At 39.3% G+C, this 12,930-nt stretch overlaps 1 protein-coding gene across 9 annotated transcripts in view; it reads left to right on the top strand.

The window, feature by feature from the left end:
• The window catches only part of sik2b (salt-inducible kinase 2b), a 39,592-nt gene that overhangs the window by 1,272 nt on the left and 25,390 nt on the right, over positions 1-12,930 (top strand). For 5 of the 9 annotated variants that reach the window (XR_007031656.1, XM_035623547.2, XM_035623546.2 and 2 more), the window contains exons 2-3: positions 2,561-2,677; positions 7,849-7,912. Coding sequence is in view for 8 of the 9 variants with exons in the window: in XM_035623547.2 (XP_035479440.1) it covers positions 2,561-2,677; positions 7,849-7,912 (181 nt within the window). In the remaining variant the exon portion in view is untranslated. Of the gene's footprint in view, positions 1-362; positions 596-2,560; positions 2,678-7,848; positions 7,913-12,930 lie in introns of those variants that run through there. The other 4 variants (XM_035623548.2, XM_035623551.2, XM_035623549.2 and 1 more) reach the window with 4 other exon arrangements.

Genomic DNA, 12,930 nt, shown 5'->3' with positions numbered 1-12,930 from the left:
GATGCAGCATGTGCACACAGAGAATGGAGCTTCTCATTTGCCTGAGTGTACTTCTTGTGCCATCTCCGCCCTGTGCAGAGAGACAATGTATGGTGTCGTGCCATGTGAGAGTGCCCTGACTCTTTATTGTAATGACCGAGACATGAGACTGTAAAGAGTGTCCAGCCTGTGTTGTTTGAAACAGAGGGGGGGGGGGGGGGGGGCATGTGAAAACACAGTTGCACACTTTGATCTTTGATCTCCAAAGCCGCCAGCTGTTTGTTATTGAACGTGAGCATACTGTACAGAAAAACAAAGATCTACGTCATCCATCCAGACGAGACTCTTGGTAGGTTTAACAAATAGCTGGCTCATAATACTCTTATGGTGTTAATCTAGTTATTAACGCCTGTGAAGTCGTGTAGCCTAGTTAGTCTAGTCTGGTAATCGGCAGCCGTGTAACACTAACAGCTGTGTGAATGCTGGTTTTCAATCCACCTGGTGATGTCACCGAATGGCTGCACCCCTGCTCCAGCCGGTGTGGTATTCGGGCCGACGGAGAACTAAGGTGGTGGCTCTCAGGCCGCTGGTTTTTGGTAGATATCACTCAGCGCTGGTTGGTACAGATGGACACTACAAATTCTGGGCTCTGCCAGAGTCAGACTGTTTTTTAAGAGTGGTCCAGGTCAGCTGGAGAGGCAGGCCATCAACTTTATGCGATGCCATCTGCCTTGAGAATATGCAAGTGCAAAAGAGAGAGTTAGTCTGCCCTGTCAAGTGTGTGTGAGGAAAACCAGAGTTTAACCACACATTAAACAGCAGATCTGATGTGTCTGTGTGTATGTGTGTGCATATTCCCAGATAAGTATACCTGTGTGTGCATAACTTGACCCATTCATCCCATTATGTGCATTTGGCAGCTTGTGGGGTTCAAATAGTGCAGCTCCATTCCCATGTGGTCCCGTACATTATCCATCCTGACCAACGCATCATGCTAAATAGGCTTAATACCCCTTTGACTGAATTGTCCTTAAACAACCTTGTTCCAAGAGATCTTTTAAGAAGTAGTTTGTTGTGTGTTTACAGTTGACAATGTAATCAGTTAGCTCAGATCTTGCACTGTAATCCCTCTCAACTATACCAGTTATTTTAATAGACGTTTCTAGTCGAGGTATTGACTTCCCGCTGGAGTGACGTTAAATATTTGGATTTCTTCCTAGAATTTAACGCCAAATATACTCCATCTTTACTTTGGGTTGGGAGATTATAATGTGAAGTGTTTAACATCATAACAGCCATTACTGCACTTTAAGTGCTAACTACAAATAGATGAAATAAATGAGCGATGGAGGTATCGGTCCTCAGTTGAAGACTAAAAACAAACGTAAGCCTGTGTTCTGACTGACAAAATCACAGCATGAAAGAAAAAAATGCAGCCCACTTATTTATTTCAAAGATGCCGCTGCACGAATGCTCAACAATAATGCAGGTTAATCTAACAGAAAATGTTACACCTTGCTCAACTTTTGCCTCAATGTAGTGTGTGACGTCAGCTGGGCAACGCACCACGAATTTCAGTCAAGTACATGCACACTCCTGGTAAAAATACTTTTTTTATGTGAACAGGGCAGTTGTGGTGTTTATATGATGATTGCCAAGATGGAGGGTAACACGATCGTCAATGTGATAAGAGACTGTATTATAAACTGCCATGCAGTGTTTTGGTAACCGGTAATTCTTCAAACTCATGGATCTGTTTCATCGTCTCACCTACAACTGCAGCGATGGTTACCCTCATGATTTATCGCTGCAGATGCTCAGTTATTGATTAATCATTTAGAGAATAATGCAATCACATTTCCCCAAAAGCCCAAGTAGACATTTTCAGATGGCTTTTGTTGTCCAACCAACACACCAAAAGCCACCCTAACCCTATTATCAAAAAGGTTATGGATTCATTTTCTCAACGTTCTCAACTAATCCATTCAGCTCAAGTCTGACTAGTGCCTGTAATAACACACACATTTATGCAGACCCTTAACACAGTCCTGTTTTTAGTTGAGTCTTTAGTTTTAGTTTTCACTGACTGGGTTCTCCTGTTGTTTGCTTTTCCAGCTCAGCTTAGGACACTTTCACACTGATGAAATGTTGTTTATGAGACCACGTGAAGGAGAGATGTTGATGTTGCCTCTCTGCGCACCGGACATCGTTACTCAAATCCAAGAGTGTTGGAGTTGTGAGCGTGTGTGTATGTGGATGCGTGTTTGTGTGTGAGGCATGTGTTTGCCTCTGCTGTACCTTCATATGATATTTCATCATGGCTCAATTTTTAAAACTGTTTATGATGCTTTCAGCACAAGCTGTAATTTGGTGTTTATCTTGTGTCTCAGAAAGAGTTCTCTGCTCTCACAGCTGAAAATAACACACTGTATCCTCCTGCTACTTGGAGAATGTTAAACAGTTTTCTGTACTTTCTGTTCGTGTGAGTGTGGGGTGGTCTTTCATATTGCCAGGTCTGATGAGAACTAACAATGAGTCTGATGTACGTTATTGAGAAACTGACTGCCCCATCATTCTGCAGGTGGCCATCAAGATCATCGACAAGACACAACTGGACGCTGTGAACCTGGAGAAGATCTACAGAGAAGTTCAGATCATGAAGATGCTCGACCACCCCCACATCATCAAGCTCTATCAGGTGACTTTATCAATACCTTTCTCACAGTCACTGCCTAGTATGCAAAATGTGCACAGCATTTATCATCTTTTGTAGTGGTGTTGCTTTCCTCTCTCTGCTTTCACTGATTTAACGTATATATATTGTAATTTTATCTCGGTTCTTTTGTCGCTTTTTTTGTTTATCTGTAATGGAAATATGTTTGTAAGTTGCTGTTACACATGTTGTAATGATGTTTAGTGATAAATGGTTTATGTGGTTTTATTTTTGTCAGTGAAAAGATAATTTGTTTTTGTCTTGGTGCTTATATCTGTCTTTGACAAATCTCATTACTCCTTGCACTGATGTTAAAAGAATCTCCCCGTACAAGACATATATATATATATATATATATATATATATATATATATATATATATATATATATATATATACTGCAGTTAATCCATTTAGTATACCACACATAGGGAAGTTTTTGTTAAATCATTATCCATAAACAAAACCTCTCCCAGGATGGGAATCCAGAACCCGTTTTAAATTGTCCCTACCATTATAATTATATGCCTCCAAGCTTGCTAATTGCTTTTATCAATTGCCGGCATGTTTTGTTTTTCTGACAGTTGTACATTACAACAACAGTTAAAACAAACTCATGCGTCTATAACCTGATAGAAACCTACAACAAGAAGGAGTCATGGCGTAGAGTAGGAAACGGTCCAAAGCATGGCATCATATCAAGAAGAAAGATGACAGAAGTCTTAGTTGTAATGTTTGTAAAATGGTAGTTTCAAGTAAGAGTTGAAACACCATAAATATGCTGAAACATCTTTCTAAGTAATATAGGCCTTAATACCTGCAATGCCAGGTATTCGACAAGTGCCACCGCCTCCCAACCGAGCAGAATGTATTAAGTCAGGGTACATATTCTGTTATAGTAAGATTTGTGCCACACCGACAGCCTTAGCAGGTCTCTTCTTTGACTAAGAAAACTTAACCAGTGGAGCTTTTGCAAACCTGAGACACATACTCGCAGGTAAAAGGTTTTCCCAGACAGAAAATGAATCAGTAATTGTAAAATAAATCGATTAAGATGGGCAGAATCGTTAATGTCATTGTTATCAAAAATGTTAGCAATTCCCATCCTTAAATGTGTCCATCTGGACACTGAATAAGAGTCTGCCTGAGTTCACACAAACTTATTTTTGCCTCACCTGTTCTTGGTTTGTTGTCTGGTGTGAACTATTCTAAGGGGCATTGTGAGCCCCCTCAGGGTTATATTGTACTAATGAAATAAGCATTGCAGCGTGGGCCGGGTTTAACATCTGTTGAGGAGGCCTAGAATTACCAGAGTCCCTGGCTTATCTATGAACAAATCAGTTTCGTGGGGCAGAATTTTCCTTTTCTCCTTGTTGATCTTCACTCTAGGTACTTTAGCGGTCATGGTGTTGGAGCACGGGACCAATCCAGGTCATTTTGTGATGCATTAGCAAACAACTGCTGCAGAGCAGAGCCTGCCACCACTGGATAGTTTAAGATATGAGAGCATAGTCTTGGTTAATGACTGACTGACTGACACACTCTGTATGTCTCTAAACTTTGTGAAGGTGCTACTGGCCTGATTAAAACTAAATGTTAGTATGACTATATAAATGTAATGTTTGCCGTGTCAGTTTCTATTTATGCTGTGTTTGAGTTACTTGTATTACTTTTTAAATTGTCTAATTTAGGCCAGAAAAGATTTGTTCCTTGTTTAAAAAAACCAACATTATTAATTCTTGTCTGTTCCCCCTGTCTTTAAAGCATCTAATGTGCTTGAACTGAAGTGCTTTATTTTTGTGGCTGGACAACAACAACAGGCAATGCTACAGCGTTGAGTGCTCTTTTAGTGTTTCTTTGCCCAACGAGCATGACGAAAGGTGGAAGCTGGAGCTGCAACAAGATGGAATTCATCGAGACATGTTGAGAATCGATGTCTGAGGACTAGTGTGAGTTTCACTGTAGCATCACTAAGCTAATAATTGGGTGATTGGGTGAAGTTCCTGTAACTGAATAAGCCGCACCTTTATGCTCATTTAAGTGGCGGGTCCAGGTTGTATCCTCAGAATGCATAGTCCCACATTTCAGTTCATGTTTCAGTTCTTTGTCCCGGCTGTAGACCTTTTTTTTTCTCAGGTCGAGAAGGAAATAATCTTACTTTGCGGTGGTCTTTGTTATTGTTCTATTAAAATGTCGCTCAGTGTCTCTATCAGTAGAGTGATGTGTGCTTCAAGGATTTTTATGTCCTACCACTTTGGCAGCTTTAATAGTAATTGCGTGCATGTCAATGTGTGAAAGGAAAGTTCACATACATTTTACATGTCATAGTTTATATTCTAAAGTAATTTGTTCTGGTTGTTACACTTTATTGGTGTCTTAGCTAGGCAATAGCAAACTTGTTTCATCTAGTTACTGTGATGTCCACTGTCTGGCACACTATAGCCCAACCACCAATAACTCAACAATTTTGGTTATGCAGTTGTATTACATAAGCCTTTGGGTCCTGTTACTTTGTTTAGGGGAAGTAAATGAGTGTTCATTATCATTACACAACCATGTGGCACTGCTCCATCTTCCTGCAGTGTTATTTTAGTATGTATCATTATTTCCAACGGCCCATCCATCCAATCAGCACAGGTCAATTTGTGATTTCCTTTCCAGTCTCATAAACTGGGATTGGCCCTTGTGGCCCGTAGGGAAAACCCTATACCTGATGAAGACACAGAGACACAGACAACCAAACGGTGGACCCCACTCTAGTTGGCCTCTTCTCCGTTGACCCCAGTCCTCACTTCCTTTCCCCTAGAAAATCTTGCAACAATCTGATTCTCTTGAGCTTTCTACTTTTCTGTTATTCTAGACTGGATAGATTTTAACAAAGATTTTAAGCAGTAAAATTGTCAGTGGATGCTGTTTTCAAAATTACAAAACCACTGTCTTGCAACACTAGTGACGCCAGTACAAAATGCATACTTCATTTTGATATCAACCATGTTACAGGAAATCCTTGGAATAAATTTAGGATATTGAATGGATCCTGACACCAAGTCAATATCCTCCACACTACGATCAATGCCCACATTGCTAAAAGCATTGAAATGATTACATGTAAATTTATGAATTATTCAATCACAGTCTGGTATTTAAACATCAAAAAGCATAGCCTGTATACAGCATGTGACTCACCACAGGGACGACGGCTGCCATACCTCGCTGCTTGATATTCACGTGATCACTCTAAAACACATTTAGATGGTCCTCAAACTTAATAATCATGTCAAACCTAACAAGAGATTATTATTTCTGTGTTTTATGTTTGATTGATTTGGCTAATTGAAAATAAAACATATAAATAAAATGATTAGTTTGGTTAGTCTCTCAGAACAAGCAGTCATGTTTTACACTGTGCAACGTGTTAAATAGCACCTTTTACTAAAGGCAGTTTCAGACCATGTGGCATGCAGCTGAACACTTAGTGCAGTTTGCATTTCTTGGCATATTGAATTCAAACTATGAATCATCTACTTGTATTAGGATTTATAACATGACAGATATGTGGATTCATGTATTCGCCTAATAGCAGTTACAAACAGCAAATTGTTTACTTTCCTGCAGCCGGAAATATTGTGTAATTAAAATACTGTGTACTACTGTGTATACATGTGTTATCTTCACTGAATTGAAATCTTACAGTAATTATTGTCAGTGTTTGCTGTAGCTGGCTGCAGGCATGTAATGTAAATGGAAGTTTTTGTAAGGAGCCACTTTGTTTTTCTACTGTCTGTCTTCTACAATTCATTCATTTTGTCATTTTTTCCAAAGGCAAATCCTGTTAAGTACTTATCATTATATTGGCTGGACATCTGGCCTTGCAAGCAGGTCTGGATGATAAAAAAAAAACTGCATGTTGAAATGATCAGGTAATTCCTGATTTATAATAAAAGGATTTTTTTTTATTCAGGCAAAATTCTCCAACTACAGTTTGTGAATAGACAACATTTAACTTTTAATAACGTTTGCAGTAAGATACTGGAAAAAGTATATTATTTTTTATCAGTAAAATGGAAAGTTGGTCTTTATGTGTAACATCAACCTGCTAATAGATAAATCTGACACATCGCACTCGCGTCAATAATATTGTTTTGTCAATGAGTAACAAATACAGTAAAAGCAAGTAAAGAATCTGGTATTAATTTTAAGTCATAAATACTGTCGAAGAGATCTGCCTACCTCTCTCACACAGGACATTTTATTTTGTCAAGCACAGGTGTAACTTTTAACGTTAATAATGGCTGCATTCCACTCGTGTGTCAATGCCAGGGCCTTTGCTTGACTACCTGCTGGTTTTACTGGCACACCTAAATGAAACAGATTCATCGTTAATACTATTAGTTATACCTGTGCTTCTCCTTCTGCCACAAGCCAAATGTCCACTGCAAGAAAGGCTTATTTGCCAGATTAGATGCTGATGCTGTGCTTAATTCATCAGTTGTATTTCAGTTCCACGATATACCAAGAAGGCAATGTAATTGTTACACAACCAGGGCCGACAAAAGGGAAAACAAAATTGACTTTCATATACTAAATCCATGAATCGGTCAGTGTAACAGATGAAAAATTGATCATAAACAATGAGCGTGGGATTTCTAGTGTGAATGTCTGGCTCACTGCGTCTGATTCATCCTCCCCTCTCCATCTGATTCTCCCGTCCGCATTTATTTCTATTCATCTCCCCGAGTGTTTCTGTTTCTAAATCGGTTCTCTTCCTCCCACACAACACGGCACCATGTCAGGGCTGAAAGGTTTCAAGTACCATTCAAATATGCTCTGCAACACCAGCCGTCCACCTCCATTCTCTTACATGGTTACCATATTTAGACCCTGTGCCATTCATGCATTTTGTTTCTCTCATGACTTTGTGGATGCCAGAAGCTGTGGTTTAAACACAGTGTGTGTGAGCCTTGTGGGCAGATGTGTAATATTTTGGTGATTTATATCTGTTGTAGTTTTTTTTCCAATTCTGTCTTGTTGCAGGAGACTTTTCATATCCAATGATGCTGCTTTTGAAAAGTGGTCTTCTGTGTGTATTCACATTCACTCTCCCACTCTTTTCTCTCCTCCTTCGACCCCAATTCATTCTTCCCCTCCCTCTCTCAGGTGATGGAGACGAAGAACATGCTTTACTTAGTCACGGAGTATGCCAAGAATGGAGAGATCTTCGGTGAGTGATCTTCTCAAGTACAAGATCAGTCTGACCTCAGTATCTTACACATGTTGCCCCACCCAGTTCACTTACTGTATGTCCTCCCCATATCAGTTGCACACAAAAAAATCCGCTCTGTTGCGTCAGGCGAGTTTTTGACAAACAAGGAAGTATCAAAGTCTTGTTGAGTTTGCAGTACTCTTACAGTTATCCTGGCCTTAATCTCAAAGGTCAGAGCTGGAAAACTGAGAACAGTGTCCCAATATGGTCCTTGTCATTAGCGGCAAGTAATTGCCATGCTAAAAGTGCTGACATCGTTTTTCTGTCATGTAAATGACATCACTGACGGCCTTTGAAGGCCACAGAGAGGCAGCCTCAAAGAGAAAAAAAGTCAGATTTTATTACTGAATGTGGGGCAGAATCACATGCCGCTCACTGGTTTACTGCTTAGATGTTCAGATTATGCAAGATATAAAGATTACTTTGTACCTGCTGACGAACAACGGCGTCTTTCCTCCTGGTTCAATGACCATTCCATGATACTTAGATTAAATTCAGTACACTGTAAGTTAAACTCTTGTTCTGCTTTTAACTTTAACTGAGGGATGTTTAAAGAGCAGATCTATGAAAAGTAGCAATAAAAAAACTGTTTCACAAACACATTTTGCATTTACATGTACCTTTATTAATATCATAAAGGTCAAATTGAAACATGGCAGGAACTGAAGGCTGTAGATTGGACGCTTCCTCAAATCAAGAGCTTAAAAAAATAAATGAAAAAATTGCATACAAAGGTGAAAACATGACATTACACAATCAGATGCTTCCCCAATCAACTACCCATAAAATAAATTTAAAAAGACATCAAGATTTGTTCATGATCAACTAATTGATTAATGATCTTATCTTTTTAGCTAGATTAAAGTTTTCTCTCTCATAAGAAGGCAAAAGAAAAACGCCACAAATAATCTTCTTGGAAACTTGATACAGTATTCTTGATTTTCAAAAATGCAACAATGGCATAAAACTATGTTGTAAATTTACAGCATATGAACCATGAACGGTCCAGTCAGAAATCTATACAGAACACAAGTTGGATTAAGTGCTTTGCATAAATAGCTATCACATAAACAAATCTGTGAATCATTGGGGGCCCCTGATGGTTGTACAGAATGATTTTAAATGATGTTAGATTTGGAAATTTGGACTCTTTTGTAAAAAGGAAGCGTTATTTTGGACATTCAGGACAGATTGAAAAAAATAATGTTGTTTCCTTGCTATAGACAGTAGTTTCTATCCAGTTTTTTTAGAGACAAAAATGCCCAATAAGGTAGTAGGCTGAAATCTGCCACATGAACATGACACATAACAAAACACATAACAAAGTAAATAAATATATATCATTTTTTTTACTGTACATCCATAGAAATAATTTACTGTAAAAATGCAAATTAAGAAACTTGTTGGCTGGGACAGACAATTCAGAACATAGCATGAATAGCACATGAAGATAACAAGCTATCTTAGTCTGCCACATGCACTCTATCGCTTCTTTGCAAACACATCAATTTGTACAATGTGTACAATGCAATCTCCAACCCAGTGCAAAAGCGTGAACCCTAAGCACATGTTCATAGATATTTTTTAAAATTTGATCAGAAATGTTCAGATGAAATATCCCAGGATTATTCTTTTCATAATCCCAAATTTCCTAGAATCATTCCAGTACTGACCGTGCAAACATGAAATACTTTACGTTCAAATATTTCAAGAATTACAGCACAAGTTTAGACCTGTCTGTGGTGGACTTAAAGTGGATCATGTTCCACATAGATTGTTGACCTCACCTATTAGACCGTCTGAGAATGTTTGAACTCTTACCTACTTCCTGACACAGTAGCCGAGAGGCTTACTCCAGCAATAGTCTACGATAAATTTAATAGTCGTGTGTGTGTGTGTGTGTGTGTGTGTGTGTGTGTGTGTGTGTGTGTGTGTGTGTGTGTGTGTGTGTGTGTGCGTGTGCGTGTGTGTGTGCGTGTGTGTCTTTGTAATTCTGAGGCCAGTGTTCCACTTGTGATGTTGACTCAGCAGCAGCAACTCCTTCTCCTGTGACCTAGTGAGAGCTGGGAAGCAGACAACAGAAAGAATGAATGAGAAAAGAGTGTGGCTGAAAATGGTCAGGAAATACAGACATGCAGAGAGGTTCATCTGTATCAGTACATATGTTATAGCCTCTGCAGCTCAGCGTTGTCCAACCAAGCAGCATGTTCTGTTAGCCTAGACATGCAACTGGATGAGAAAATCAACACTCATATTTTGGTGTTGATATGAAGGCCAGGAAATGGTTTGCGTAGCTTAACTTAAAGACTAGAAGCAGAGGGAGACGGCAGGCCATTTTCATTTTCACCTTCATTTCTACAAGATATAAGATGTTAATTAGTGAGCTTTAGAGGAAGTGCAGGATTTTTTAAACCTTTGGACAGAGCCAGGTTAGCTGTTTCTGGTCTTTATGGTAAAATCAGATAAGTCTCCTGGTTATAGTTTTATATATTTACCCTACAGATATGAGAGTGGCATCTGTCTTCTCATCTGACTCTCTGTAACAGTTTAAATATTTCCCCAAATGTTCAACTGTAACTGTAACTTATCAATAACTTAATCAATAAGCAATCATGATTAGTCTACCTACTTTTCCATAATCCATAGCTCTTCTCATGGATCATCTCAGAGTATTATAAAACTATTTTGTCCTGATTCCTCAGACCCCTCTGCCCTGATTGCACAATGTAATAGTAGTTATATAAGGCGTTCATATGTCATCATCAGCTGCAGCAACAGCAGCTTGGATTCAGCCAGGCAGACACCGGCTGGTAGATGCGGCACTTGACTAGTATTACAGTATTCAAACTCACCAAATTGAACAATCATTTCTGATTTCCAAATATGCTTTCTGGAGATGGCTCAAATTATCCAGTCATGCTGCACTCAGATAAACAGATAAGCTGCCAAGTTAACTCTCCAACCTTGTCTTTCACTGCCGCCCTCAAGATTTGGCTCTTTTTCTCACATGATGAATTTGTAAGGTCTGCTTCTTGCCATAGGTTACAGAGAGGGAGATTGTGAAGTTGTTGTGGATGCTTACCAAGACCACCATTCCCCCCCCACCACCAACAGTAAATGGTGTAGTGTGTGTGTGTGTGTGTGTGTGTGTGTGTGTGTGTGTGTGTGTGTGTGTGTGTGTGTGTGTGTGTGTGTGTGTGTGTGTGTGTGTGTGTGTGTGTGTGTGTGTGTGTGTGTGTGTGTGTGTGTGTGTGTGTGTGTGTGTGTGTGTGTGTGTGTGTGTGTGTGTGTGGAGCTGTACTGACAAAGAAACAGGTTGGGTACAGCATAGGCATCCATGCCAGTTTGTTTATCTGTGTGTGTGTGTTTCTGTCTGTCTGTCTGGACACCGCAGGATGTATCAAACCTGGAAATTGGGTCAACCACAAATAAAGAAGGAATAGCAGAGAGCAGAAGCAAGAGAAGAGAGGAGATAGAGGCGAGAGCAGGGGACATCCATCTGAATTTTGAGGGTGGTGGGGAAATGTAGGGCACGCATATTTAAGAAAGAACTGCTGGAGAGAGGGGAGTATAATAGCTGGCAGTGAGTAGAATCACTCATGCAGATCTCGTGTCTGACTGATGTGAAGGGAGTGAGACAGGGAGGCTGGTTGATTTCAAAGGAATACTCCGGCTATTTCTGAGAGACATTCTTTTATACTTAGGATGTCAATTTGATTTCACCACAAACCATCCTTCATATTACAGGGTCAGTTGTCTTCATCTGTCAGCTGACAGGTTGTGGCAGCTTTGACTTTAAGGACCAAAAGAAGAAAAAAATCAATAAAGGAAGGGCTCTTTGGTACCAAACAATGTCAAAGGCCTTAATATTCTATCTCTTCAATTAATACATTTTCAAGTGAACAAATATGCCATGAAACTGATTCACGGCAAGGTCACTTTAATTTAGCAAATATTTCCAGATATATATAAATGTCTCCAAACTGATGCATAATAGCAAAACCTGAAATCTGGATGTTAACATATTGTATTTTTTTCCAGTTGCAAAAATTGATGACATTCATTTTGTGCATTCATTGTCACTATTTTAAAATATTTCAATATGTGTGCAATGTATATTAGCTTTATAGATTCAACCCTTTCTAACTAAATTCTATTAGGAAAATTAACATCTACACTGTCTAATAGTGCAGGGCTTTGGTGATGGACATGTCTGCACTGACATATATGAATAAATGAATTCATTCAGTGAACATTGGAGCCATGCAGTGTGAGTCATTACTTTAAAAAAAAATTCTTTAGATCATTTCAGACATAATCCAGAGTAATCCAGCCTTCGTTGTGTTTTTTAAAGTCCATTGATGCAGGCCCGCACATTCTGGTGGTGGAATTCTCATTAAATTCGGGTAATTTGGCCTCAAATACAAAAGAAGTTGTTGGTTGAATGGATGTTGGCATGCAGCCGACAGGAACATGTGAACTCTACTCACCCCTTGGCCCATGATTAGAGAATTGAAAGAGTATGATGGATTGCCAGGTTATGCAGCAGTAAATTATGAGTTGTTTTTTAAAATATTTTATGAATGAGTACTTGCAAGAATACAGTGTGGAAGAGAAAATAAGTGTCACGACCAGTAGCTGCATCTGATTTTTGGCAGGTTATGACTTGGATGGAAGGGCAGTGCTCAGCTCCAGCTGACTCCGGTCCATTTTAACCCGGGGGGCAGCCAGCCAGTATCAAATCAGCCCCAACATCTATCAACATGCACATAGATTTGACTTTTATGTGGCTGCTGTATTCAAGTGGTTTGGGTATCAGTTACTGATGTGTGATGTGTTGTCCGTTACCGAGTGTGTGTGACTGTGTGTTTGCCTTTTGTTCTCTGCTCACATACACACATACAAACAACTTTATTTATACAGCACTTTTCAAAACACAGGGACAGAGTGCTTTGCATGGTTGAAACAGGATTAAA

Source organism: Scophthalmus maximus, chromosome 11, assembly GCF_022379125.1.
Source record: "Scophthalmus maximus strain ysfricsl-2021 chromosome 11, ASM2237912v1, whole genome shotgun sequence".
NCBI lineage: Eukaryota > Metazoa > Chordata > Actinopteri > Pleuronectiformes > Scophthalmidae > Scophthalmus > Scophthalmus maximus.
The sequence above is the reverse complement of the archived record's forward strand: the minus strand, read 5'-3'. Positions and strand labels throughout refer to the sequence as shown.